This window comes from Channa argus, chromosome 1, assembly GCF_033026475.1.
Source record: "Channa argus isolate prfri chromosome 1, Channa argus male v1.0, whole genome shotgun sequence".
NCBI classification, from domain to species: Eukaryota; Metazoa; Chordata; class Actinopteri; order Anabantiformes; family Channidae; genus Channa; species Channa argus.
The window spans coordinates 8,214,500-8,239,886 of NC_090197.1; the positions used below are offsets into that span (position 1 = coordinate 8,214,500).

The window sequence follows — 25,387 nt, forward strand, 5'->3', positions numbered from 1 at the left end:
TCTCATAGTCTGTGCAATAATTATTATTCATGTAACGTAACCTACAATCGAGGTCAGGGAGAGGATTTTAGAAATATGGAAAGTTCACATTTTTTCAACAAAGCGTCAACAAACTAGGAAAATGTAGATGTTTAAACCAAGAAAAAAAAAGTCTTTAAACATTTATCTATTTACATTGTTTTTATGAACATTGGGGGGTAAGGCAGTCGTCCAAAGAAGACTGGGTCAGTGGTTCAATCCCCAGTTACGGCTATATGTCAAAGTGTCTCTCAGCAAGACACTATATCCCCCCGTGCCGGTCCAAGCCTGGTAGAAATATGGGAGGGTCACGTCAGGAAGAGCATCCAGCATAAAACCTGTCCCAAATCAACATGTGGACAATGATCCGCTCTGGCGTCCCTGAACTCACGAGGATAGACGAAAGGACAAAAAAAAAGTATGATCTTCTTATAGTACATTGCTTTTATTCTCATTAGAAGGATTTGGTCGTGTGTATGTATGGAACAGTATATAAAACATGAAAAACTACATGTAACTGTTTAATGTAAACTGGTCTTGAAAACATTTATAATTTTCAGAGTGAATCCAAAATAAAATTAAAAGCTACAATATGCTCCACAACAAATCTTAGGCTCATTGAACAGCACTGGCAGCAGTGCGGAGATAGTCGCTTCTAAAAGTCTGAGAAAACCTCATCCTTTAAAAAAACAAAGAATTTCAAAAATTTTGCATTTTTGTACCTTTTGCAAGATTATGATTCACTGTGATTTCACACTGACGACTACCTGAGGCGGTGAAGGAGCAGAGGGGATTGATTTTGAGTCTCATGCTGAGGCTTATTTAAGTTGCATGTGGAAGCTTTAAAACAGAAGGGATTAAAATATATGTAGATACAATAAGTACAGTTAATTAAAAGTATCAACTGAAAAAAAATCAGAAATTTTTAACCAAAAAATGAACACACTTACAGTTTTCCACAAAGACTATAATGTTTCGCTTCCTGTAGTTTCTGTGGTCCTGGCTCCATCTTATGGCGGCTCATGGAGTCTCTGCATCTCATCAGCCTGATTTAAATTCCAGTAATTGGATCAAGAATGTCAAAGAGCATCCATTCATATCCGTCTCTCAACTCAGTGCTCAAACTGTCCCTCGGGAGCATTCACACACTAAACTATTGGACTATTGGCTAAAATTAGGTCAGTGGGTTAAGAACATGGACTCAACTTTGATGCAGCTGAACACAGCAGACTTCCACTGCTGGAGAAAACACAGTAAATCAGCTGCAGGGAGGCTGAGAAGTGAAAACCACCATCGGCTGCTTTTTCATCAGGCAAAAACGAGCCTTTTGAGGAATTGTGCTTCATTTAAACATTTAGGTTCTAAAAAGTAGTGGAATGAGAAACAATGCTGTAAACATAAAAAGGTATAAACATCCCTACAATGCTAAAATTATTAAAACATAAAAGTCAACTGGGCTCAGTTTGGTCTACTAATGCTAAAGTTATTTTTGTAGCTGTGGAGAAAGGATTCAGGTCAAGTATTTGACAGAGGACATAGTGTTATAAAACAACCAGTTAATGGAAAAACTTTTCAAATAAACCAGTATTTTCAATCTGGTCCTTGAGGGCCAGGACTCTCTCCCACGTGCAGAGAGTGTGTGTGTGTGTGTGTGTGTGTGTGTGTGTGTGTGTGTGTGTGTGTGTGTGTGTGTGTGTGTGTATGTGTGTGTGTCTTTATCTAAATTAGACCTGTCCAACCCTCGTCAAGGATTGGAGACCAAGGCTTTTTGTAACCCGTCCTCATTGATCCAGCATCCAGTCCAGGGAACCAGTCAACTTTTGCTCCAACTGCCCCGATTCTTTCTCGTGGAACCAGTAACCTGCCTTTGCACCAATCAAGCTGGCACAGAGGATCCACACCCTCTATAAAAGTGAAGCTGCATCTAGCCCGTGACACTTTGTAAACCGGTGTTTGTGATTTGGGTGCCATCACAGTTGAAGTCTTTTTGGATTAGTTTGTGAAGCGTGAGCTCTACTGTATTACTGTCCCGAATTGACAGGTAATGAGTTTCTGCTGTTGACGCCACGTAGTTTTTTCTTTCCTTCGTCCTACACCCTGAGTATTTGTTAGGCCTTAGTTAATTAGTGATTTGAATTGTGCCCTTTTTTTTCTGTTTATTATCCTTTAATAACCCTGTTCTAATAAATCAGTGAGAATATCCACAAACATCTGGTTATTTAAGTGGCTTCCTTTACCCCTAGTGACTTGGGATGGAACATCATTGTTATGTGTGCAGAACGCACACATAACCTCTGTGCTTGTCTCAGTGCATTAAACAGGGAGAGAAGAAGAGAGAAGATGCCGACAGTGGAAGAAAAGACAAGAAGAAGAGGACAGTCGATAACATTTATTTGAGAACAGGGAATAGTGATATCTGATTTACTATACACAAGAACTGAACAGCGGACAGCTGTGTGTTCCCTCACAGAGACTCCTGTGTCTTCCCTGTGTGGCAGGATGGTGGCGAGTATGTTCCCTCCTTAATCATCTTGTCGCGCTGCTGACGGATGGTGTACAGCCTCTGGTGCTACAGGGAGGAAGAGAAGCAGAGTTCAGCGTTGCGTTGAAGAGATAATAAGAGAGATTAAAGAAAGTGTTCTACATTTCTCCACCTTCTAGTTGTTTTTGCCTATTGCGAGTAAAAATTCAGAGATATATGCAAATTAATTATTGTTACCCTCGCTGTGAAAACCTGCAAGATTTTAAACTTTGCCAGAAAAACGTCTACCCGTCGTTGCTTTTGGCTGTAAGGAAACACTCATCGTGCTTCAATCTAGTCTCTCATTCAGAAAAATACAGCAAAGATGCAGACAGTCTTACCATATATGGTCATATGTAAGTCCAGTTTTTATGATAATAAAAAAAATTCAGTGGCAACACAGCTTGTCAAAATTTCAGCTGACATTCATCTTAAATGGAGGTCAACTAAATGTCAGACCTGCAACTTTTCTTAGCTGACGCTAATCAGCACTTCACCCTGGCGTGTCTCCACCATGTGTGAAAAAAACGAGACATGGCAAACGAGGGAAGCACAAGTCGAGACACTGGGATCCAGACAAGGAATTTCCTGCTGCTCCAGCATCTGTCAATCCCTTCTCTGCTGACGCACACACAGTCAAGGGCAAACTCAGTTCAACTCTGACACAAGAATTAAGCAATGGTGCCATTTCTTTCTGATTAAACTTCTGCTGCTCGTTCCTTTGCAACATTTGTCTTATCATTGCCTCACAGGTGCCGTTTTCTCTTCTCATCATATCCACCCATACAAAAAACAGTGCTATTTATAGTTGCTCAGCATTTATGAAACTGAATCAGCAGAGTAAGAAGTGTTATGTAGAACTCATCCTAACAAATACAACAACTACATTAGTTCTTGGACTTTTAGTCTATGAAATAAGGGACAGCAAGTCCATTTTATTAACCAATTTAAGCTAACTGCTGATAACTTGGTAGACATTTACTATAAATAAGAAAAAAGTCAATAACCATTGCTTGAGCTATTACCAGTGCCACTATTGTCAGGTTTCTTTCAACAGAAAGCAAAGCCACTCCACTGTTCACCCTTCACTGTACGTCTTCCATCACAGCTCAGTTCAGAACAGTCTGGAGCAAAGCAAGGCCCACAGGCAAACTGTGGGTGGCTGTGGCGCAGGAAGGTAGAGCGGTTGTCCAAAGCGGTTGGTTCAATCCCTGGCTCCTCCGGTCACATGTTGAAGTGTCTTTGAGCAAGACACTGAACCCCAACTTAGTTGCTCCCAGTGAGTGTTGGCCAGCTGTCACGGTGTGTGATTGTGAGTGCGAATGGGTGAATAAGAAGCAGTGAAAGTGCTTTGAGTGCCAATAGATAGAAAAGCGCTATACAAGTGCAGATCATTTATTTATTGGCTGGTATATCATTTTAGATATTAATACCTATAAGTTTCTACATAAAGCACTGGCTTGTAAAAATCACGTAGGTGTATGTGAGGTTCTGAAACGTTTAAAAATCATTTATATTAAAAAAAAAAAAACTCATTTTCACACCACAACACTTACCGTCTTCTGCCTGTGCATGCACTCGTAAAAGTCCTCAAACTCCAGCTGGCACTCCTTCTTGGCACGGGTCTGCCCAATGCCATGGGCACATTCAATCCACTCCTTCTCGAAAGCGTGACAGCGTGCTGGCCGTTTGTTGGGCTGCTCACCACTCTGCAGCAGCATCCAGCGGTCCAGGTTGATACCGAGCTTTGATTGCAGGTCCACAAATGGCATGATGCCGGATAAAGGAAGGAGGAGAGGGCGGCAACGACAATGACCAACGCTGAATACACGACAAGAGACCAAATTCACACGTTAGTTAAGCTTAAACTCAAAACATGACACATGTTTTTATATCATTTCCTCTGCTTTTCTGGATTGGTTTAATTATGAGCAATATTCAAAGATTCACGTGTCGCCAAGAAACATGGATATCTTGTGTATTAAGGGTATAGTACTGTTATTATTATTATTAGTAGTAGTAGTATTGAATTAGCCAAATAGCTGCCCGTAGACCGCTAGCTACGTTTTGTTGAATAACCGTTAGTAAGCTAGGACAGCTAGGTAGCTAGCTAACTTTTTTGTACAGATAATTAAAAAAAACGAGTGTATGTTTCTCAGTTTTGCCGATAAAGACACTAACCATCTAGTTTAGTTGGATAAATCTGTAATATTTCTGTAAGTATAAACTGTTTCCGATCTTTAGATTCAGGGTGACAGGGTGTTGATGCTAACGACAGGCCGAGTTCATTCAAAGGTTCTTACACACTAATGTTGTTCCCGAACAACGATTCACTTCTACGACGCATCACTCAAAATGATGCGCTGCTCAAATGCAAAAAAAACACGCAGCAAATAGCCATACTCACCGTGTTCCGAAGGATCCCTTTAACCTTCCACCGACTCTAAGCGTTTCGCTTTACGGCGGATCAAAAACACAGCCGTAAAATGAAGAACCACGTCGCGAAGAGACGCGACGAAAGTCTATCTTCTTCACTGCATCTGTTGACCTAAGTGCGCTTTACTGCCACCTGCTGGATCGGATTGCGGGGAAGCGGCAGGAACATTTAGTACTATGAACATGTATTTTATACGTCACTAGAGTTAAGGGGAAAATATTGTCCTTTTTGCTCCACTACATTTATTTTACTCCTCCTCAATAAGTTTTATCATTAATGACGTTTGATTTGTGTATCAATAATAACAATGAAATAACGCAACACACATCATTCGGCATAATAAGTACTTTTACCTTTATTGAATATTTTGATGCCAATACTTTGAATGTTTCCTTAAAGCCTGAACATTTTTAATTTCTGCCTTTCAGAAGCATGTGTGGAAGAAATCTGGACTAGAGTCGAGACTACAGCATCAAAGTTCAAAAGAGCCCAAATTACTGTGTTTACACAGTGGAGTACACTGATCCACATTGAAAGTCCCCTTCCAACCTGCATTAGATGATTCAAATACCCTGTTTGAAAAGTAAACTGTGTCTCTGAATGTTTCTGCAATTAGTCACTTTACCTTAAAAACTGTTAAAAGAACGTGGGCTGTAAGATGACTATTAGACTGACTTCCTTGTGGTCAAACGTTAAACATAGAGGAAAACAGAGTGAAGAAAATATAATTTCACTAAACTTCCCTTCTTCTTGTTTTTTGTTGTTATTGTCCTGACTTCTTAAATCGACTCAGAATGTTAGGGAAAGGCAGTATTTTATTAACGTTTTCAGTTATGGTGCACTAATAAGAAATAGCATTTTTGATTAGTCATTCTCTCCAGATATAATTGACAACAACTCATGTCTTTGGTGCAACATCAGATTGTGTTTATTTTATTTTTTTCCCCAAAGTCCACAAATTGTCTGTCACAGTCCTGCATGTACAACCCCACACAAGGCAGAGCTTTAACAGTGTCAGGAAATACACAAACAGTATAATAACACTTAAATATTGCTATCTATATACTCTAAAACCTTTTTCAAATAAAGACAGGAACACCTGTGTTTCCAATAACACTCAGACTCTTTTAGGAAGTTTGGGTTTCTGTCCATGGTACATTCGTTTGTTTTCTCACAGGCAGGCACGCAGAAATAAGTGAGAAGTCCAGACCAGACAAACCACTGCCAAGATATATAAGCAGCTAAATCCATAAAGCTACTCTGAGATGAAAAAACACTTCCAAGTTTATTCCTTGTAGATTGCAAGAAAACCTGGTAAAAAAAACCCAAAACAAACTAAACATTTTTTTTTTTTTTCCAAACAGAAGCACAGAGTTGATACAAAGCTAAGAAAGAAGTCAGGCTAGTTAGTATGAGAGCTTATTGGCATCGATAATTGAAGTGTTTGGCTCCAAAATGAGCTGTCCAAAAGTGACACTAGCTTGTAACGGATGATTAATACAACATAAAATCATAAAATAAAATATAAAAAAAAATGAAGACAATTATAGTCCTTGGGTCACAAAACTAATTAAGAAAAACTTGAATGCCCTTTAAGTTGAAAATACTGGTTGATAAACTTTACAAAGTCTGTATTTTTAGAAAGGGTTACATAATAGTTTGGAGCCAAACTCTTCTCTCCTTACATCCAACAGAAAAGGCCATCTGGTAGGTGATGTGTTTTGGTTGTACCACAGACTTTTGTTAGCAACTAAAGAATACTTACTTATAGCAACAGATATTGAAAAGGAAAAAATAAAAATAAGAAAAAAACAACAACACATAAATAAGATTAAACTCTGATAAAGTGCACAAGTGCTCATTCAAAACCACAAAGTGGGACAAACAAAAACATTCATCAGGCGTTCGTTCATTCACACACACAGAGTATTCAAGAGGGTCAGACAGCCACTTAACACCGGGTGGGTGTGTTGTTATTGGGTTGTCAGTGTGTGTCTATAAGGCAGCTGACTCTCAAACACCGGTCCAGTTACATGACACACACCTGAAGTAAACGGCGAGCGAGGTCTGACAATGACATGACGGCGACAACACGCGTGCAGAGAAGTGGCTGAGTGTTTACTCTCAGGTGGATTCAATTATCCTGAAACAAGATCACAGTATGTCGTGACTCATCAATTAGTAAATCAATCAACAGCTAATCAGGAAATAATCCTTTTAAACAAGTCCAGCTTCTCCAATGTGACTATTAACTGTTTTTCTTTGTCATACAAGTCCTCTGGAAAACTGCAACATTTTACATTATTTCCTCATTGTAGTTACAAGAGTTTTATACTATAGAAAAATCTTCCTAAAAAAAAAATAAAAAATCTAAACACTGAATATGAGCTCACTAGTTTTTTCCTCATCACATTTCACAGCATGGTTTAAAGCTCCAGAAAAAGCGAGTGAGTGGAGCCCGAGTTTGGACTTTTACTGCCAAACTGAATTGTGCAAAAAACATCTGTCCAGTCAAAACGATGAATGTAAGACGAAAATAGTGCTTATTTGGTATGATATTCACATAAGCAACATCAGGTGCCTTTCTGCAGATTATGTTAGATTAATTTGTTGCATTGTATAAAGTGCTGTCTTGTCTGTACTGTACTGCATGTTACGAGTACTCAACTCCCCTAATGTTGCCGCTGTAGTTTTCACTGTACCTTCTTGTAGCTTCTCCAGAACTGTTTCAAGTCCTTTGTGTATTTAAGTGTTTACTTCACCGTACAAATCGGTGACTACAGAAAGTTCACAGGAGTAGAAAACAAGCAGGACTTTTAGATTCTGCCTTTTGGCAACAGCATATTTACATAAGTTCATACTTGAAGACGTTTCTCAGTTATTGTTGAAATGATAAAAGACTGTTTGATTTAAATCTCAGTGCAAAACAGTAGGAGTGTCCTGTTCTTTGTCCTAAACTGTAGGAAGTGTGAAAAAGGTCCTGTCACACTCGTTTCAGAGGCTTCTCTTAGTGCATTTCACCACAGCGTCTTTCCGGCTTAGCCGCGTCATTGTCAGATCTCTGTCTAACTCGGAAAGCCTGGACAAATTTTTTCTCGTCCCCATTTGCAACCTCCCAGCCCTGTTCCTTATCTGTGCAGGGAAAAATAAGATTCAAGTGCCGCTTTGTGCTGTTCGGAAGCTTTCACCAGTTCACAGAAACTCGCTGCCCCGTTAGGACCTTCCACTCGGGGCTCATGCAGACACATGCACACAGCACATAGTACAAATTCAGTTTCATCTGAATATAAATAGAGGAAAAGAGGAAAATAAAGCCACAACAGTTCAAAGTCAACATCTCCTTTGTCCTCAGCAAATATCAGCGTTACCTACAATACTTTCCCCCTCTGCTGTGCTTGGTGACATTTCATTTTCTTTCATAATTTGCAATATATCTTATGGAAAATTTGAACCCCTTGCTTTATGTTTTTTTTTTTTTTTTTTTTTGCTGAAGTAGCCAAGGCATTTTGCACCAAGGAGTAAACATAAATCATCATCTTATAAATCTCAGAGGTAGAACCCTGACAATTTACTCAGTGAGGAGATTGACAGGTAGATAGATAAGACTGACAGAAACTAGTAAACAAATGCTGTCCGTGTTGGAGTCGCAGAAAAGCAGCAAATGAGAAATGGCAACAGAAGAAAAGCTATGAATTAAGGGAAAGTTTAAATGCAACTGTTGGGCAGTTTTTGTGCAATCCTGAGAGCTTCTGTTCACTCAGACGTAGAGGATGACGTTGGCGTCAGCCGGACAGTGGAGGCCTTCAGTGGAGGGGTTCAGGACTCGGCAGGAGGGGGGCTGCGGCTGCTGGCTGGCAACAGGGTGACAGGCTTTAGGGTGAGGCGAGTCACAGTCGTCCGACGTCAGCTCGGCGATGTCGTCTGACTGAGTGTCTGACATCTCCAGGTCACTGCGGATGCTCTCTGGCTGAGCCAGGGTGATGTCTCGGAGACCCTCCCTGATAGACATTCCTGGTGACAGTCCCAACGCTGAGCCAGACAGAGCCCCGCCCCTTCTGGAGCTGCAGTCCTGAGGCTCCTCGCCCCCTGAGGCTGTCGCCATGGCAGCCGAACCCGGGGCAGGGGTCAGGTCCTCTTCGCTGGTCAGGCAGAGATGGCTGGGTTTAGTCTCGATGTCCACCTGGATCTCCAGGTTGGTGCACTCCCTGCAGAAACACAGCCAATCAGACTCAGCGTGGGACTACTACTGTTGTAAAAAACCCACTGAAACAGAAATACATGTGGGTGGGGCGGCCTAACGAAGGCAGGTTAGCTGAAATGATTCAATAGATGCGACGAGACAGAAGCCTTCTCTCTCACCTGTCAGGTAGCGTGTAGGAGGAGATGATGGATCCGGCCATTCCCCGGGTGCTGGCACAGTCACTCCCTGCTCCCAGGCTGCCCGTCTCCCTCTGAGCTGACTCTTTGGCCAACTCCCCTCCCTGAACCTCCAGCCTGGTGCAAAACAAACATTTACAAAGATCAATAAAAATGTTCCACCAACACAGACACTGCACTCAGAGCATGAAACCTTCATCATTACCATTTACTGGCTTTGGGCTGAACTAATCGATCAAAGATTGAGCAAAACCAATACATGATGAAATATGTTCATAATTATCTCAGTATGGAACAATTCAAAAGCATTTTCTTATGAGCTCTGCTTTAGCAGGATGCTAATAGTGCAGAATGAATTGGGAGTGGAGCACTTCAGCCTCAGCTACTTTATGTCTAATTCTCACCTGCTGTATTTGCCGGCGCGGGTTCCCAGGGACCCTCCTGCCAAGGTGTTGAAGTGTGGTGTGTCACCCAGAGCCCCAGGGGCCACGGAGAGCCCCTCACTGGGGGAGGTGGTGCTCAGACCGCTGACCGCCCCGTCCAGACTGCTCTCCCCGAGGCTCGGAGACTTGAGGGCTCGCCACGCGTCTGCCACTGCAGAATCAGAGAGGATGTGTTATCAGAGCATGTAGAAAAGCAAAACACAGGAGAGGGCGTGGACTCTGCAGCATAATCCTAACCTGTGATTGGTCCGTCGTCCTCATCGAAGTCAATCCGGACACCTCGACCCTGCCCTCTGCTGACGCCACAACCTCCTCCTCGACACAGGGAAATCGGCACAACGCCGTACACATAGGCCAACATGATGGGCACACCGATACCTGAAAAAGGTGCAGAGACAATGCTTATGTAACTCTCTGTTGGACTGAAGGAAATAAGACGGGAGGAAAGAAGAGTTATGAAGAATGCACATCAGTCACTCGATTCTTGTATTTGCCTTATTCCGTAACCAAGTCTGCGTCATTAAAATCGATCATATATTTTTTTGGTTTTTAAATGTTGTTTAACGTCTCAAATCACAAATCTCCCCCAGAGAATTTCTGATCTTGGATGTTCTGGGTGCACAATGATGCTCGATCATTGTGTCTAGACACTGATAAACAAACTGTCCCCAGCTGGTTTTGGCCGTCAGCCCCAGAGACTTGTGGTGCATAATAGATTGTCAGGTATTTCAGGTTTCTTACCCACGCTGACAGCTGCGATGACCGGAGCGGTGATGATTGACAGGGCAACGCCTCCTGTGATGGCCAGGTTCCTCCTGTGACGTGACGTCTTCTTAAGCTCGTAGTGGGCATGGATCTGCATGAGAGGAGGGGGAAGGAGGCAATTTAGCGCTTAATGGTTTTACATTTCACAAATGCTTCTCAAACCAACTGAACAGTCAAATTCATATATTTTAAATAAAACCACGTCTTGGCTTTAACTTAAAAACTGAGAAATAATAACCTTGTAAATGTAGAATTCGTGGCAGAGCTGCTGTATTGTATTGGATTATTTCATAGTTTATTTTTCAATTTTTATTCTAGAGAGCAGAATGTGTTCCAACGTGTCGGGGGGAGAATGCTGCTTCTTTGCTCTCACAGCCTCCAGTAGCACTGAAACATTTCCGTAAAAGATTCAGCTGGTAATTCTTCGACTGAAATAACCAAAGCTCCTAAACACTTGCAAGGATTTTAATCTGAAGAAAACAAACTGTGTGAGGGGAAGCTGCTGTATCGTAGGCTCCACTTAATCTAGTAAGTCAACCACTTCCAGTGCTTCATGCTGTGCCAAATCTTAAAGAGGCTTTAATCTAAATGTGTAATTTCACTTGCATCCACAAGACAGCTCTCAAGTAGCTTCCTACTCCACAACACAGCTTCCAAACGCTCGTGTAACTACCAATGTGTTTTAGCAAAATGTCATTTTGTCTCTCAGGGTCTTATGTCTACCAGTGCAAAAGCACAGCTATTTGTAGAAACATGACAAAACATGTACGGAGTCAAAAGAGCAGCACTGGGAGAAGCACTCAGATCATTTACTTAAGTAAAGGAAACAGTACTACAGAGTAGAAATAATTAGCTCAAGCATACTTGCAGTAACGGGTGCTGCATTTCTGCTGAATGTCTCATTAAACATTACCTGAATTATATTAATCACTTAATGTTTCAACTTGTAATGACGGGGCTTATTTTAACAACCATTTAACAAAGCCCAAATTCTAATTCTATTATAGGTTGATAAAGAACATTATCCAATAAATGTCGTGAAATAAAAGTATGTTTGAAGTAGCACCCGAACCCAGGCTGTTTTCAATAAAATGAAACATGAGGTTGTGAGCCTAATGTAGGAAGAACAGGAAAACTCTATATTCTTGCTCCCACTTGCATCCTCGTGTCATTTATAAGGTTCAAACTGTACCCGAGTTAAATATAATTTAATCTCAGCAATCTCTGAGTCGGTCTCACTTTATAGCACTATGAAGATAAACTCTAAATAATTCAAATTTTGCACATATCTGTGGAGCTTTAAGACCTTAGATTTCAATAACTTCCGATCATTTTAGACTTTTGCAGCTGACGTCAGGGTGACTGTAAGTGTTAATGGAAACTCTGTGGTAATCCACTGAATTGAAACTGAACCGAAAGCACGTTACTCTACAAAACTTTTACTATTGTGTAAAAATAAGAGCAACATACTGAAACTTGGACAGAAAGCATTTTGGTTCTGCACTGTTGTAAATTCCAGTTAATTACCAGAGGAGGATTGTGAAAGAATAACTGTGGCAGTGTTGTAAACTCTTTGTGGTTTTCCACTTCTGGTTTCTGTAGTACTCCAGATAAACGCTGAGTGAAATGACCATAAAGATAAAAAAAGGTTTTTATCTTTAAGCTCAGTGTGAAACACATCTCAGTTGATGACCAGAAATTTTGGTGTAAAGATAAACTGCCTCATCAAAATGTTGAACACATGCATGATGTTACAAAAAGCACCTTATCTGTTCCTCTTAAAAAGTTTCCTGCATGTCTCTCTGGTGGCTTCTTTTTCCTTAAGTCAACTTTTTGTATTTAGTTTAAAAAATTCTCAACCTAATTTGACTTTTACAAACCAGTACTTTTGTATAAAAACAGTAACAAAATAGTAACAAAAAGCAAGTCAGCATCAAATTACTTGGTAGTTTCATTATGTATGTTGTGAATTTATTAGCATATATATTATTTATATTAATTTAGAATTGTGTAGTCTAGTCTCTGAAATGTGAGCGAATAGTAGAAAATGCCTATCACAAGTACCCAAAGCCTGGAAATGTCAAATATCTAAAAATATCTACATTCAATAAGCTAAAAAAAGCAAATAATTTTTTGATACAAGCTTTCAACAATTATTTAAGTAACACGCATGACATACAAAGACCACAGAATTGCACTGTTCACAGCAGAATTTCTCAGTTCCTCAAGGATTTCGAGGGAATTTTTATTTTATTTTTGTGGCCTCAAACACCAGATTTTGCAACAGCATTTCTAAAAAAAAAAAAAAAAAAAGGTGACAAATGTTGCAATGTTTTTATGATGATTTAAATTACAAAGCCACACAGAATTATTAGGCAATTAGATAAATGAATTGCAGATTCAATGTAGCTTTTACTCTATGGGTTGACCCTCTGCAGCTTCCTCACCTTGCGGCCGACATAAACAGGTATGCCGATGACCATGGCGGGAACTGCGATGCCTGCGATAAGTGTGATGCCGACTGGAGCCCCAATCAGAGTGCCCAGCTGCCACAAAATCTTCTTTTTCCTGCTCCAAGGCTTCTTTCCCCAGAACGTACAGCCAGATGGGCTAAAGGAGGGAAACACAAAGAAAGGGATGAGACACAAAGACACAGCACAGATAATCGGAAGTGGGAAAAAGAGAAAAATGCGTAATGTGAATGACTGAACTCAATGGATGACGGAGAAAAGTAAATGTGGGTGTCATCTGCATACAGTATGATAGGTGACTTGTAGAATGTGGCACAAATGGAGCAGGAAGTTCTGTCTGTATAATTTCCAACTGAATAAAACAATTTCTATTTTAGTATGTGACGTAAACCACATCTGCACAGTGTCCTGAGAGCCCAAACCATTTTCCCAGTACACAGCATTTAGATGTGATAAGACTAGAACAGACATCTTGTTTAAATCTACTGTAGAGTTGACAAAAACAGCGAAATTACACATTTTAGTACCTGAGGTAGTGCAGGTCAGAGATCTCCTTCATGCAGAGCCAGCAGAACTCGCAGCCGCAGACGGCACAGGTCATGTGATTGCAGCTCCCATCATTCATCTTAATGATGTAAGCACCACAGCGAGGGCATGGCTTGATGTCATCAGCTGGAAACCAAACAAACAAACAAACAAAAAAGCATTCAGTGACATAAAGAACTCTTAACAATGGAAGACTTAGAAGGAATTTCCTCACGTCTCGCACAAACATCCACCTGCATTCATGAATTGTTTATAATTGTGTGCATCTGGTTACAAAGATGGTTTGTTAAGGGACCATTCAGATGGACTCAATTTTGATTTCCGTAAATGACATCAGTCCTGAAGTGCCAGTATAGTTTAAAGTGAAAACTGTCCTATTCAGTTTTTTCTTATCTCTTGGTAACAATATCAAACCTCATTAGAGTAATGGGTTGAAGCACTTTGTACTCTAATGCATTTTAAGGGAAAGGAAGCTCACAAGGCAAAAGTCAATTTGCTGTGTGTTTAAATTCTGGATTCAGGAACTTTCTCTGCTCATTAAAAGATGTTTTGGCATTTCAACTTCACGCAGTGGGAACTGTACAAGTAGTTATTCGTTTACGCTTTTCTTTCACATTCGCTTTCTTTCTTTTTTCCAATTTTCCCACTCCTTTCTTTCTCCTGTTCTCGCCTGCCTCACAAATCCGTGTACACATTTCTAATTCTCCTTTTGTCTCTGAGCATCTGGCTGTACCCACTAGATGAGATCACATGCAAGAACAGACAGACACGGACACATCGAGGGAGCGGCCGGGATTTTTTTTCTGCCTTCTGGATTGCTGTCAGTTCTTCTGAAAACTTGGCAGGGACAGGCCGAGTGTAAGTGGAGAATCAAGAAGTGAAAGCTAGGGGGATTTACCTGATAGATTTTTAATCAAAATATGATTTAAGACACACACATGCAGCAATGTCTGCAGGCACAGGCTTGAGTGTTCGTATCTATGATCATTACCACAAAACTACAACATCATCACTTATGGAAATATGTTTTTATATGTCTTTAGCTTTTCTGTTCTTGTCCACTTCATCAAGTACAAAATCTAATGCAATTTGCCATGAATGCTACCTTTTCAAATGTAGAATGTCTAATTTTTTAAGTTAAAACAGTCAGAAAGGTGATAACTCAAAGTGGGTAGCGGAGTCATACTGGAGTCCATTCAATTAAAAACTGATAGAAAAATAGAATTTATAGCGGAGCTGCTGTATTGGATTGGATTAGATTAGATTGTACAGATGTACCCAACAAAGTAACACGTACAGTTTGCATGTATTCACTAACAAATAACTGAAGTGTAAAAACAGTGTTGGGAGAAGTAGCAATTGCGTAGTTATATGATATAATTATTAATATCAGCTATTGTAAATATACTTATTACTTTTTATTTAAATTTCCTTTTGGTTTACCAATAATATTACATGTATCTAAAGTCACAAATTAATTGGTAATGAAAAAACTGTAAAATATGGAATGGAACGTACCCCCTTAAAAAAATATACTTAAATGCATAAATAAATAAATGCTAAATGTACTTAGATTCTTTACACCACTTTGTAAAAAACTAGTATGTCTGCGTTAAGCTGAAAGCAAACTGTTTACTGATGATGTTTTTAAAGGCAGAGATATGAGAAGTTTATCAATGTTTTCATCTAAACTTTGAGAGTTTCTCCACGCAAACTTATCTTTGAGGTGACCATTTAAGGATAAAAATGCATTTCACTTAAACATAAAATACCATGTTCGTGAGAACCTAACTGTTCAGTCATAGGTTTCATCAATTTAAATGTTTTTATCTCTGCGATAAATACATATTTGTGAAAATTATTTTTTTTTCCAGTTGTAGCATTAATTTATACATGTTATATATTTCTATATGTTATGTGAAAATACGTTTTAAGACATCGTCTGCGTTTTTATGACTATTGCAAAACAGTTTCTTGTCTAGAAGTACAAGTAAGTCCCAGGGTCTGTAAATACTAACTGTCCCAACATCTTTTTATTACACTATTTAGGTGTAGGGTCCAGTAATCCCACCAATTCCTGAAAAGTTTCTCTCAGATTACAAATGACTGTCTGGAAATCAACTCTTGTGAAACTATTTTTTTTTGTCAGATACAGACCAAAACCTACACCTACACCTACATCTACACCGTCAGGACGATGGCATCAACATCATTGTCTGCGGTTGAGCCACTGAGGTGGATGTCTTTTTATTGACAAGGAGACTATAATTACACTTTACAACATTTCAGTCAGGAAAGCTATTTAATTTAGCTTATTAAAACCTTATGAGACATTTCAGAGCTGTATGACGGAGCCGAAACTGCAGTCATGAAACTACAGAGCGGAGGTGATATAAATAGTGTCTCATGCTTGACTAAACCCATTTCCCAGCGGTGGGAATGCCAGGGAGCCAGCACAACAGACGTGGGACAAGTTTGACTCAGTGCTCTGACAGTTGGAGGTGACAGACATGTGATAAAGACTGACAGAGACAGAGCCAGGCAGAGGCACAGAGTTCAAAAAAGGTGTAAAAAAAACATTTTTGAGGTCGGAAATGCTGGGGAAGATTGTATCTGCTTATATGTCTGCACACACATCTGCACGAGAAGTGTGTGCATGAAACTGTGGTGACTGTGTCTGATTGATTTAATCAGTCTGCAGGTAGCCTGAGAGGCGTGTTTTCCAGGCACTCACCAGGTCCCTGCTCCTGTGTGTAGCTGGGTGAGTGGTTGCTGTGGGTGTGCAGAGACTGCGCCCGCTGCTGGCGAGCCGAGTCGCACGTCTGGTTGGGATGCCAGGCCTGTTTGCAGTGGTAGCAGAACTCAGCGCCGCAGCCCTCTCTGCGGCAAACCAGCCTGGGACAGCTGGCACAGCCCGAGGCGATGACAGCGAACCTGTGCGAGACAGAGACAGGGAAGAAGAGGGGCGATCAGTAACGTGGAACTGAAGAAACTGAAGGCTGAAATAAGATGGCTGACCGACAAAAAGGCTTCGTTAAGTGTTTGTTCTGTTAACATTCAAACCAAATAATCGAAATACATTGTTAGTAGTTTACCTGTCACACCTACACCAGAACTGTAGGTAGCCACTCACATATAAATAGGTATATTTATTGGTAATAATTGCAACATTGGATAAAAGTTCAAATTAACTGCATAGTGATAGATGCTTTTTTTTTTTTTTTTTTTTTTTAAATATATTTGAGCTCCTACAAAACTTGCTGCAGGACTCACAATAGACCAAGTGACCCTAAACATGCAAAACTGCTCCACTGAGAAATAAAAATTGCAATACTCCAAAGTGGAGAAATGTATTGTATTGGCTGTTTTGCACAATCCACATTTACAGTATGTGACTCTGCTTTGTCTGAAAACATGCTTGTGTACTGTATCTGCTGCTTCTGACACTTCCTTGAACTCATGTGATGCTGGGTAAAAACTAAGCAACCAAACCACCATGTTTGGCAACAAATTACACAAGTGAGCTGTAACGTTAACTCGGTCAGAGTTTTCAAGAGAAGGAAATCTCCAATGTGACCACTACTGGGTACAAAGTGAAGCCTGAAATCTCTGAGGAGAGAGAGAGAGAGGATCTGATCGATGCAGTAATCACTTAATAAGGGAGAACACTGAGGGAGAACGGGAAGGAGACGGCATGAGGTCAATCAATATGGAGAAAAGAGACAAAGAGGAGCAGAGGTGTGTGTGAACATGCAGCTGTGATAGAGTTATTTTTAGAGGGTGACGCAAATTTTCTCTCATTAAAATGAGTTAACCAACAGGTAGTTTATGTGTAATTTTAACTTGCATTGTGTTTGGCATGAGAGAACTTAACAGGAAGAACAACCTCATGGTCAAAAATGTCCAAAATGTTTCCCAAAACATTTCGATGTCCGTAATGTTCAAGTGCAAATATTTTTTCATATTCATGTCTGTGAAACTATCACAGACTAAGCTTTTTTGTTTTCATGCACTGAAGCTTAGCCAACGCAATTTCAAGCTAAAACAAGGACAAAGCAGGAAATTAAAAGAGGGACATAAACTGAGGTACAAGAGGAAGTCAATCACTGGGGAGAAAATCACAAAGGAGGCCTGGCATTAAATTCTGTCACCAGGCGAAGCGGGACAAAACATGTTGGAGGAGTGAAAACAAAAGCAGGCAGAGATTTATTTATTTATTTATTTAGTGCTTCTTCCTACTCTGACAAAACAAAGATGCTGCTGCCGCTTTCCAGCAAACCAGTCGTGTTTTTAAGGTACACTATTAAAAGGAAGAAGAGCGTGGAAGACGTGATAACATGACAGAGGGAATTGTTTTGGCACGCCTCCAGCATGGCGGCCCCAACATGTCCCCTCATTAGCACTTCTTCGAACGCCGTGACAGGCTTGCTCTCAGAGAGAGAGAAAAAAAAAAGAAAGATGGAAATTCATGAAAATCAGAGGAGACAAGAGCTTGGTTTCCCGGCCCACAAGATGAGAAATGAAGTTGACTGTCTACAGAGACACTTCTGCCCTCATCTCAGAAATCTTGGGCATCTGAAAACCTACAGTACATCTGCAAAACAGCTTCTACTGTGATGATGACTCCAATTCTTTTCAGAAGGTTTTCCGCTCAAGCGTGACATAAACACGCTGCTGCTACACAAATGTCTTGTTCAAGCCCTTTCAAAGAGAAACAGAAAGCAAACAGCAGGGTGTCGAATGAGCAATGAACCAGCCCTTCACAAGAAAACAGAAACACGTTAACCATTTCCTTGTTTCAAAACTCACTCTAACCACCAAGTGAAACCCCCCAATGTTCACCAGCTTATGTTTTAAGTCTTAACGTTTCGGTTTTACAATGAAGTCACTCGGGGATTTGACAGATGGGAGGAGTTTTTTTCTGAGTGCTGACACACTGCTTGTTGAGAGGAAACATGCTCGGACGCTCCTGTCAGTCCTCAGCTCCACTGAGAGCTACTCTACCTGGGAGTCCTGCTGAGGCTGTAAATGCACAGTCACAGCACATGCACACAGATGCACAGCAATGGCAGCCTGTATTTAACAGCAGCATGAGCTCAGCACGCATCTGTCCGACTCACTGAGAGACATGAAAAACACAAGCGAACACAAACAGACACACACACACACACATACATTCATGCACACCAAGTCCGGTAGGTACATATTGATCTGTTTAATTAGGTCTCAACTCCTGTTACCCCTGACAACGCTTCCTCTATGCCGCATCGATGGTCGTCATAGCAACTGACAACCAGAGGAGATGGCGGAGCGCCACTCTTTGTTTCTCACCATATCCTCCACGTACAGACTGAGACAGCAGGTCAGAGGTGACAGTCAGAACTTCTTTTTTGAGACTTTTTTTTTTTCCTTTTCTTTCTTTCATTCTGAATGCAGAGGAATAAAATGAGACTGAAAGTCTGTGTTTTTGTTACAGATGCCTGTGTCACTCATCTGGTTGAAGATATCTATCTAAACTGGTTCTGCCAACCAAAAGCTACATTCATTATATTTTTATTAAGTGAAACTTCCTGGTGCTTTTAAGATGTCGTTTGGAAAAAGTCCAGCATATCTGACAGCCCCTCCCTTATGTCACCACTATCTAGTAAAATTGCCACATCCCTGCAGGCTCATTTTCTATGTAAAACAAGGAAGTTAGCTTGGGGTTTACCGGTTTATTTCAGTAAGGTATGGTTTTTCCTGGACGCCCCCATATACACTGAAGATGAAACTGGATTTCCCAACACAATTCAGACTCAAGCACTGCTGCTGTGCGTTGGTTACAAAATATGAGTGACTATGGTCACAGATTTGAATTTAAGCAATAATATTAGATTGCTTAATTTTGTCTCCTTATGGAGGAGAACAAACGCGTGACCGTAATCATTAAATGTTGCACATGGCGCACAGAACCATTGCTTGTGGATGGATCTGTGGTACAAGCACAGAGCCTTTCTACAATGTGAACGCTCCTATTTATTTTTTGAAAGTTAAAGGGCTCTGCTCTGAGTCAATAGACACAAGATTACCGCAAAAAGTCACTAAATTACGGAGCAAATTAAAACAACACAAGCGAAACTCCTTTCTAAAGACCCAAAAGAGACACACAATAAGTAGAGGTGGGCTCTGAATCATACTGTAAATGTGCAAGACAAGCAAAGGCACATTCAAACGTTGTTTATCCAATGTTATTGTTTTGAATTATTTCCTGTGTTAATTTATTTGTTGTGTGCGCTATACGACATGCTGTTAAAGTCAAGCCTCTAATAAAAGGCTCCTGGCAGGGTTAGAATCTTTCGCTGTCATTTATGTCTAAAAAGGACAACAACAAAAAAATAGGATTATGGCCCATGAAACCCAAACAAAGAGCCGAGGAAGGAGGAAAACACTGATGAATGCAGCTTTAACACCACTAAATATAACTGAAAAACAGGAGTTTAGAGACATGGTTTTCTCTTTAATGGTCTTCTAACCACACTGGCCTCATGCACCAAGTGAAACCCTGAAATTCAGATGACATCTTGATAACTACAATCATCAGTTTCTATCAAATTCTTTACATTTTTAATTTATGTTGGCGCTACGTTTCTAAAAGACAGTTTCACTCTTCACTTTCATCTTCTGCTGTTATACACAGTCTACTGGAAAAGATGACACAAACATCAAGTTACAGATTCACAACTTTCCTACACACACACACACACAACCAGCTTTTGACACTCCATACACAGTTATATATAAGTAATTCACAACTATTGAGCTGTTTGTGTGGAAGCTCCTCTCCAGCAGTATGTATGTCAGGTAAGTGTGTGTATGTGTGTGTGTTTTGTTTCCAGCCGGAGTTGTTTGTAGTGAATATTAATTGTGTATTTAGTCAACCTATATGACTTAAACAGGGGGTGAGTCACTGCTGGCGTCACAGAGGACTGTCCCGGTGAATATGTAGGTCAGCAGTCTTTCCTATTCTGATACTACACATGCAAACACACACTTTGGTCTGGGGTTATTTTTGTCAGGAAATCATATGAAGTTAAAATTTCTCCCCGCTGTGTTTATCTTAGTCATCACAAAGTGCATGACTAATACAGCCTTCAACAATGACACTAATCTCAACTACAGCCTTAAAATACTTTATGGTCCGAATGCAGTTTGACCATAGTCGGCCCAGAGTGAAAGTAGCATAATAACACTGATACCAACACATTTAAGTCTCACAATAAGGGCAGTGAAAACACCAATCTTGACTAAAGCGAGAGAGACAGACTAAACATTCACAAAACTGCTGGGAGGAATGGATGGGCATATTTATGTACTTTAGTCCACAAAAACATCTAAAGATTGCCAATATTTAGCAAACCTTAACCTTCTGCTTATAACAAATAAAGCTGTAGCAGTAAAACAAATGGATGTTTTGTTTATGAATTCCACTTTTCATTTAGCTACAGACAGAATGCTTTTTTTTTTTTATTGTTCAACAGTCACAGCCTCACAGTAATGCTCTCAAGAGGAGGAGCTTCTTTTATTCTTTCATTTTACATTTGACTCTTGAGTCTGACTAGTTATAGACTGGGAATCACAAATAAGCTTTGTGTTTTTATCATTTCAAACATTGTCATACTCATATTTCTTGGGTCTATTTGTGCCATGTGAGTAAAGTTATTGTTTGTGTACTTAAGTTTGCAGACTCTTTTGCATTAAAGATTTCCCAGAGCGATTACAAAAATAGTTTATCGTGAATTTCCTGTAATTGGTCCGATGCCAACATCAAGTCTCACAACGTCTCTGGTTTCATAGTCTGCAGACTTGTTGCATGCTCCGAATTTAATGCTGTCAGCAGTGCAGTGTGAAATACACACACAAAGAAAAATGTAAAAAATACTCTCCCCTACACTTAATTTAAGGTCACAAATGCATAGGGGCCCGTTGACATACTATCACGCACAAACAGGAACAAACACAGCTCACACATACAGGCACATACGTACAGATTTATGCAAAGATAACGCTCAGATGCATCAGACTTCCCCTGTCACTGTACAAAACCACAGCAGAGAATTTCTCTGCATCCCTGCATCCTACACACACACACACACACACACACACAGAAACACAAACACAATGAATCACTCTCCTGTTTTCCTCTGGTGAAACACCCGCCTCTCATTTGTTCCAGAAGCCGAACGAAAGCAGCTCTACCTCCAAAACCATCTGACTCTCCTCCACCTCCCCCTCCTCCTCCTCTGACCACAGGGCGAGCTCACATCCCCTCTAACCCAGTTACAGTTTCTCTCCTCCACTTTCAAATTTGCCTTGCTCTTGACGGTTTGGCACTGGTTCCTGTTTTCTTTAACCCAGACAGAGAAATGCAGTCATTGATGTGGATTGTGAGGCAATAGTGTTCATCTGAAATCCTGGCACTTACAGAAAAAACAAAAACCAGAGAGTGAGGGAGTAACCGAACACCAAATAAGCGGGTGACCCGATATGTCAGACCAGAAAAGAGGAAGATGAAAAGACAAAGATTTTCTGCTTCCATAGTGTCGGTCTGAATTGTGTCATGTGTCAGTTCACTTGTGAGTGTGACAGAGTTCATAGCTGAAAACGCTGGAAAGGGCCCATTTTTAATTATTCTCCATGTACATAACTTCATATAATGTTGTCAGGTGGTTCAATAAAGGTATGTTTGTTGTTGTAGTCACATCTTCGCCATTTTTCGTTAAAAAATACACCCAGCCTATGTTCTTTGCACGGCCATTACACTTTTTCAACCCAGGCTACTTTCCTCTGAAACCAAGCCCTAAAAACTGGCAGCTGAGGTCACTCACTCCCTGACTTTGAAAAAAAAAGAAAAAAAAAAAAAACTGATTTGATTACAGTAAATTATATTTCAGCCAGGCCTTAAAGGTTTTACAACAGCTAAGATGAGCTAATGTCTCACAGCTTTTTCGGTCAAAACCAGATGTTTCAGCCTTTGAGAAACAAGTTCTCTCACAGAGCAATGAGAATCAGGTAAGATTTCCTGTGTGTGTGTTCAAAGATCTGCCATAGATTAAAAAAAATAAAAAAAAACCCTCCAGCTTTGCTCTATTTTTATTTTTGTGTCACTCATAGTAGTTAAATTTACCTTTTGTGAGAAACAGACATTTGTTTTTGTCATCGCACAAGGTGAATACCCTTGAGTTCTGGGAGATTCCTGTGAGCATATCCCAGATAAAGTATAAGCTCCAAATCTTATTTTCTATTTGTCAGCTTAATCTCAGGTCAGATAACTGGATAATATTAGGAAGCTGAAACTCGTAACTGCTTATTCTAATCTAAGTGACACAAGTTGTTCTAACCCTATTTTTTCCTATGAGGACACTCAGTCCACTGAACTACTGCTTAAACACTGCATGAATCACTTACTGAACAAACAGAAAGTCAATCATCTACAGTTTTCATAAACAATAATTTGCCTGTGTCATTTATCAAGCGACCGTGTCAAATATTCACAGGCTTAAACAGATTGTTGCTTGTCCAGGTTTTGATTTCATAGGAACTGGACAATCATAAGGTTTTAATTCTTGGAAGGTCACAACAAACAGAGCTTGTATTGGGCATTTTTCACCTTTTAATTGTAAGAAATAGAGAATGATTTCACATTAGACAGAAAACAGAGCTGCTTTTTAATATCTGATCAGCTACCTGATCAGATATTTACACCAGGTTATATCATAGAAACTGAAAAATGAAAACACAAATCACAGCCATGCAGATACACAAGCACAATGAATAAAGAACAGAATGTTTCTTACCCGCAGTCGGGCGCAGGACACCATCTGCAATCCGGGTCAGAGGCCAGGCACCTCCGCAGCAGAAACTCTTCATACTTTTCCAACAGAGCCGCATCATCCAAGATGTCCGCTACCTGCCGCGGGGCCAGTCTCTCTGCACACTCCGGGCAGCTGAGCTGGACTCGGCTCTCTGTGATTTCAATGCGAAGGTACTGGCGCAGGCAGCAGAGGCAGGAGCGGTGGCTGCAGCCCAGCAGCTCGGGGAGCTGGTCGGCTGGCTGACGCACCAGGCACAGGGGGCACTCCAGGAGATTGGACTCACCGGAGGAAGGGGCTCCACCCAAGGATGGCTGGCTGGAGGACAGCAGCTTTGATGGTGTAGTGGAGGCAGCATCCTGGGGGGTCGTAGAAGCTGTGGTTGTTGTTGTTGTGGGTGTAGCAGAGGCTGCAGTGGGAGCTGAGCTCAAGGCAGATGGGAGAAGTTGTTGTGCGTGTTGATGTTGGTGAAGATGAGATAAAGGGGTGGCTGCTCCTGCTTTGGGGCCCCTGGCGGCGCGAGAGCCACGTTTGCTGTGGAAAAGGCTGTGGAAGGAGATGCGGCTCCGTCGTTTGCCTGCGGCGCGGCACTTGGGGTTGGGAACGCCGCTCACGGATGAATGAGGCGACTCAGAGTCCTTCTCCGATCCCATTTTCCCAGAAGAGACACAGATGGTTGGTAATGGTAATGTCCCCTGATAGACAAAGTATTGCAGATGGACAGTGAGCTACACAAAAACACACTGTCTCACAAACACACACACACACACACACAAGGGAGGATCTGTCCCCTTGTGAAAAACAAACTGGAATGCAAATGCTATTACCCCTGATAAAAAAAGAAATTGAGTCAGTCACCTTGTTCTCTTCTGTTTATAGGAAACAAAAAGTTATCAGGAAAAGGCAGTGTGATACCAAGAGGCAAAAACAGAAGACCAAAGATATTGCACAAGTTCAAAGTGGAAAAAAAAAGAGTTTCTGTCAATCTAGGCAGTTGGAGGTTCACAAAGAAGAAAAAGTACAAATTCTTCCACTTCCTAGGCAGATATCGAGGTCACACATCGCTGTAATTCTCGCTGTCAAACCAAAAGATGGATATCTGCCTCAGTGAATGACTCGCCCTTTGAAAAAAAAGCGAGGGCAAAAAAACCAAACAAAACAAAAAAAGATATGAGGAAAAACCCACAGAGAAGAATTCAGTTTGAACGTTGAAGTAATGCCTCACTTTAGATCCGACTCTCCTCAGCCGCATTCAGAGCCTTCCCTCTGCTCGTCTTGTTCTCGTTCTGGTTAAACGCCGGGCTCTCTGAACAGTCTTTTCTGTCAGGAAGAAGAGAGCAGGAAGTTAGCACCCAGAGCATGCTCAGTTAAACACACACCTCTCGCCCTCCCTCTGCCTTTCTCTTGCCTCCCTCTGACTCTGTCATTTTCTCTTTGTGGGATTCGATTTGATCAGTAACTCGTGTGACCCTGGACGTATAATCTCTGTTAATTACATTTAAATACACGGATGCGCACATGCTGACACTACATGTATGTGTTAAGCAGCCATATTTAACAGGTTACACAGAACAGATTAAATCCATGGCATCGACGACCAGTCGGACCAATCGTGTGCTCATGTGAAACCAGTCTCTATTGGTCTCCGTCACGCTGAGCACCGCAAGCTCTTCCTCCACTTCACACTGCGCTGCTAGTGCCGTTGCCATGGTGACGCACACTATGAGCAAGGCAAACAGCAACCCACTCTGTGACTCTGGCACTTATGTGTACACACACAGAAGCGCACACACAGTTGAGCATAGACTGGTAAATGGATACTTACTGATATAAATATTCAGTGACATAAACACACTTTTGAACACAAAAACGCAGGAGATATAAACACACACACACACACACACACACACCACAAATATATGCATACAATCAAGTACACACACACACACACGTATGGTACA

General features: G+C 40.9%; 2 protein-coding genes across 4 annotated transcripts in view; both read right to left on the reverse strand.

Moving 5' to 3' along the window:
• Nucleotides 1-2,392: 2,392 nt before the first annotated feature.
• ndufs5 (NADH:ubiquinone oxidoreductase subunit S5) lies at nucleotides 2,393-4,311 on the reverse strand. The gene is made up of 2 exons (XM_067481368.1): nucleotides 4,096-4,311; nucleotides 2,393-2,587 (listed from the first exon to the last, which is right to left on the reverse strand). The coding sequence occupies exons 1-2, from the start codon at nucleotides 4,309-4,311 to the stop codon at nucleotides 2,483-2,485; spliced, it is 321 nt and encodes a 106-aa protein (XP_067337469.1). The 3' UTR covers nucleotides 2,393-2,482.
• Nucleotides 4,312-5,881: 1,570 nt separating this feature from the next.
• rnf19b (ring finger protein 19B) overlaps nucleotides 5,882-25,387 on the reverse strand; it is a 34,525-nt gene continuing 15,019 nt past the window's right edge. Inside the window, exons 2-11 of one of the 3 annotated variants that reach the window (XM_067480627.1) lie at nucleotides 24,652-24,746; nucleotides 23,412-24,121; nucleotides 16,313-16,512; nucleotides 13,560-13,704; nucleotides 13,009-13,171; nucleotides 10,538-10,652; nucleotides 10,034-10,174; nucleotides 9,758-9,947; nucleotides 9,336-9,470; nucleotides 5,882-9,181 (exon numbers count right to left, since the gene is read on the reverse strand). In XM_067480627.1, the coding sequence (XP_067336728.1) occupies nucleotides 8,734-9,181; nucleotides 9,336-9,470; nucleotides 9,758-9,947; nucleotides 10,034-10,174; nucleotides 10,538-10,652; nucleotides 13,009-13,171; nucleotides 13,560-13,704; nucleotides 16,313-16,512; nucleotides 23,412-24,121; nucleotides 24,652-24,678 (2,274 nt within the window). In that variant the 5' untranslated portion in view covers nucleotides 24,679-24,746 and the 3' untranslated portion in view covers nucleotides 5,882-8,733. Of the gene's footprint in view, nucleotides 9,182-9,335; nucleotides 9,471-9,757; nucleotides 9,948-10,033; nucleotides 10,175-10,537; nucleotides 10,653-13,008; nucleotides 13,172-13,559; nucleotides 13,705-16,312; nucleotides 16,513-23,411; nucleotides 24,122-24,284; nucleotides 24,747-25,387 lie in introns of those variants that run through there. The other 2 variants (XM_067480538.1, XM_067480713.1) reach the window with 2 other exon arrangements.